The sequence below is a fragment of the Gorilla gorilla genome, chromosome 13, assembly GCF_029281585.2.
Source record: "Gorilla gorilla gorilla isolate KB3781 chromosome 13, NHGRI_mGorGor1-v2.1_pri, whole genome shotgun sequence".
In the NCBI taxonomy this organism is placed as follows: domain Eukaryota; kingdom Metazoa; phylum Chordata; class Mammalia; order Primates; family Hominidae; genus Gorilla; species Gorilla gorilla.
In genome coordinates, this window is record NC_073237.2 from 84,758,625 (window position 1) to 84,761,909 (window position 3,285).

Sequence of the window (3,285 nt, forward strand, 5' to 3'; positions counted from 1 at the left end):
TTAACAGAGGCTCGCTGCAGAATTAGAGAAAACTTGTGGTATGAAAGAAAGCAATGAGGATTCCAAAAGAGAGAGAAAGACAAAGATAGAAGTTTAACCTCAAAGAACACAGAGAGAATTCAGAGAACATAAGAACATAAAACAGGCCTGGCACGGTGGCTCAGGCCTGTCATCCCAGTACTTTGGGAGGACGAGGCGGGCAGATCACGAGTTCAGGAGATTGAGACCAGCCTGGCCAACGTGGTGAAACCCTGTCTTTACTAAAAATACAAAAATTAGCTGGGCATGGTGGCAGACGCCTGTAATCCCAGCTACTCAGGAGGCTGAGGCAGGAGAATCGCTTGAACCCATGAGGCGGAGGTTGCAGTGAGACGCCGTCTCACAAAGAAAAAAGAACATAAAACAAAGAACATGAAAGAACAGAACTTCTTTGATCAGCATCCCCAGAGAGATTTTAGAAAATATTCCATCCATAAAACAATAAAACAAGAACATGACACAATGAAAAATAAGCCCTGTGAGAAGAACCACAGTAAAAGCCTCTGGAAATTAAAATTATGGTTCACAAAATGTAAAATAATAAATATGGGTGGACAATAATGTTTAGGAAGTCACAGAGAATAAAGAGAACAGGAAACAGAAAATAGGCCAGAAACAATAAGAGATATAGATGATTAATACAGAGGTACAACACCTACCTAGTAGGAATTCCAGAAAGAGGAAAAGAAGGAAAGAAGAGGCTGGGCGTGGTGGCTCACGCCTGTAATCCCAACACTTTGGGAGGCCGAGGACGGCAGATCACGAGGTCAGGAGTTCACGACCGGCCTGGCCAACATGGTGAAACCCCGTCTCTACTGAAAATACAAAAATTCTTTCTGCGCTACCCACAGAGGGGTCCATACTGTGTTGTTCTGGATTCCCATCGTAACTTCAAGGAAAACTTACACAATGTGCGGAGCCCTTAATGTCCTGCAAATGAAGAAGAAGGATGTCCTTAAGTTCCTTGCAGCAGGAACCCACTTAGGTGGCACCAATCTTGACTTCCAGATGAAACAGTACATCTATAAAAGGAAAAGTTATGGCATCTACATCATAAATCTGAAGAGGACCTGGGAGAAGCTTCTGCTGGCAGCTCATGCCATTGTTGCCATTAAATACCCTGCTGATGTCAGTGTCATATTCTCCAGGAATACTGGCCAGAGGGCCGTGCTGAAGTTTGCTGCTGCCACTGGAGCCACTCCAATTGCTGGCCGCTTCACTCCTGCAACCTTCACTAACCAGATCCAGGCAACCTTCCGGGAGCCACGGCTTCTTGTGGTTACCGACCCCAGGGCTGACCACCAGCCTCTCACGGAGGCATCTTATGTTAACCTACCTACCATTGCTCCGTGTAACACAGATTCTCCTCTGCACTATGTGGACATTGCCATCCCATGCAACAACAAGGGAGCTCCCTCAGTGGGTCAGATATGGTGGATGCCAGCTCGGGAAGTTCTGCACATGTGTGGCACCATTTCCTATGAACACCCGTGGGAGGTCATGCCTGATCTCTACTTCTACAGAGATCCTGAAGAGACTGAAAAAGAAGAGCAGGCTGCTGCTGAAAAGGCTGTGACCAAGGAGGAATTTCAGGGTGAACGGACTGCTCTAGCTCCTGAGTTCACTGCTACTCAGCCTGAGATTGCAGACTGGTTTGAAGGTATGCAGGTGCCCTCTGTGCCTATTCGCAGTTCCCTACTAAAGACTGGAGTGCTCAGCCTGCCACGGAAGACTAGTCTGCAGCTCCCACTGCTCAGGCCACTGAATGGGTAGCAGCAACCACTGACTGGTCTTAAGCAGTTCTTGCACAGGCCCTTAAGCAACATGGAAATAAAGTTGATGGAAAATAAACATCAGTTTCCAAAAAAAAAAAAAAGGAAAGAAGAGAGACAGAAAGAAAGAAACAGAACATAAAATGAAGGATAGAAAATTATAAAATAAATAGTCCCGGCTCAGTGGCTCAAGCCTGTAATCCCAGCACTTTGGGAGGCTGAGGCAGGCAGATCACCTGAGGTCGGGAGTTCGAGACCGGACTGGCCAACATGGTGAAACCCCGTCTCTATTAAAAATACAAAAATTAGCCAAGCCTAGTGGTGCACACCTGTAATCCCAGCTTCTCAGGAGGCTGAGGCAGGAGAATCGCTTGAACCTGGGAGATGGAGATTGCAGTGAACCAAATTCGTGCCACAGCACTCCAGACTGGATGATAAGAGTAAGACTCTGTCAAAAAAGAAAAAAGAAAGAAAGAAAGAAAAGGAAAGAAAATTTAAAAATAAATAATTAACTCTTCTGAAGAAAGCTAATGAAGAAAGACACAATCTTCAGATTGAAAGAGGCATTGGACCAGGCATGGTGGTTCACAACTGTAATCCCAGCTACTTAAGAGACCAAGATGGGAGGATCACTTGAGGACAGGAGTTTGAGGCCAGCTTGGCCAACATAACAAATCCCTTGTTTCAAACAAACAAACAAAAAAGAATGAAAGAGGCATTAAGAGTATCAATTACTACAGCCACTTTGAAGAACATCTTGATGATAATTCATGGAGCTGACTGTCCCTACGCTCAGTAATTTTCCTGTCAGGTTCAATCCCTGGGGGCAGAGCTTACCGACTTGGAGCTCTTCGTGTGCTGTGAGATGAACGCAGACCTGCCGGGTTTAGAGTCTCAGTCCTCAGGATGTCTGAGCAGGGCCAGGAGCAGCTGGAACAGCCAGGGATCGGCCCCTCCTGCTGGGAGCAGCTCCTCCGTCCACTGATTCCTGTGTGCCACACCATGCACCATGCGGTGCCACGTCCACTGTGCACCGTCATGCGACAAGACTGGGAAGTGCTTCCCTAGAAAGACACTACACTAAGCACATAAGATGTAGGCAATTAATTGCAGCATTGTTTGTGGGAGCAAAATATATGGGAATAGCCTAAATGTCTACCAGTGGAAAGTGGATTAAACAATAACACGCTGAGAAGCCTCCAGGTCGGTGAACACATGGATGGGTCTGCAGGGCGGTGCCCTGGAGAAAGCATGGAGCCCTCACCCTCCCCCAGACCTGGCCCTATGTATCTCTTCATCTGACTGTTCCTGAGTTGTATACTTTATAATAAACCCACAATCTAGTAAATAGACCATTTTCCTAAATTCTGTAAGCCATTCTAGCAAATTGTCAAGCCCAAGAAGGGGGTCTTAGGAATGCTGGATGTATAGCTTGTTTGTCAGAAATATAGGCAATACTTAGATTTGAAATTGG

General features: G+C 46.1%; 1 protein-coding gene across 1 annotated transcript; it reads left to right on the forward strand.

Annotated features, from left to right (window-relative positions):
* Window positions 1-948: 948 nt before the first annotated feature.
* LOC101154352 (small ribosomal subunit protein uS2-like) lies at window positions 949-1,938 on the forward strand. The gene has a single exon (XM_019033214.2). It carries the CDS (start codon window positions 949-951, stop codon window positions 1,810-1,812), a length of 864 nt encoding a protein of 287 aa, XP_018888759.1. The 3' UTR covers window positions 1,813-1,938.
* The last annotated feature ends 1,347 nt before the right edge of the window (window positions 1,939-3,285 follow it).

Coding starts and splice junctions, on each gene's coding strand:
- LOC101154352 (XM_019033214.2), top strand. CDS start 949: ATGTGCGGAGCCCTTAATGTCCTGCAAATGAAGAAGAAGGATGTCCTT.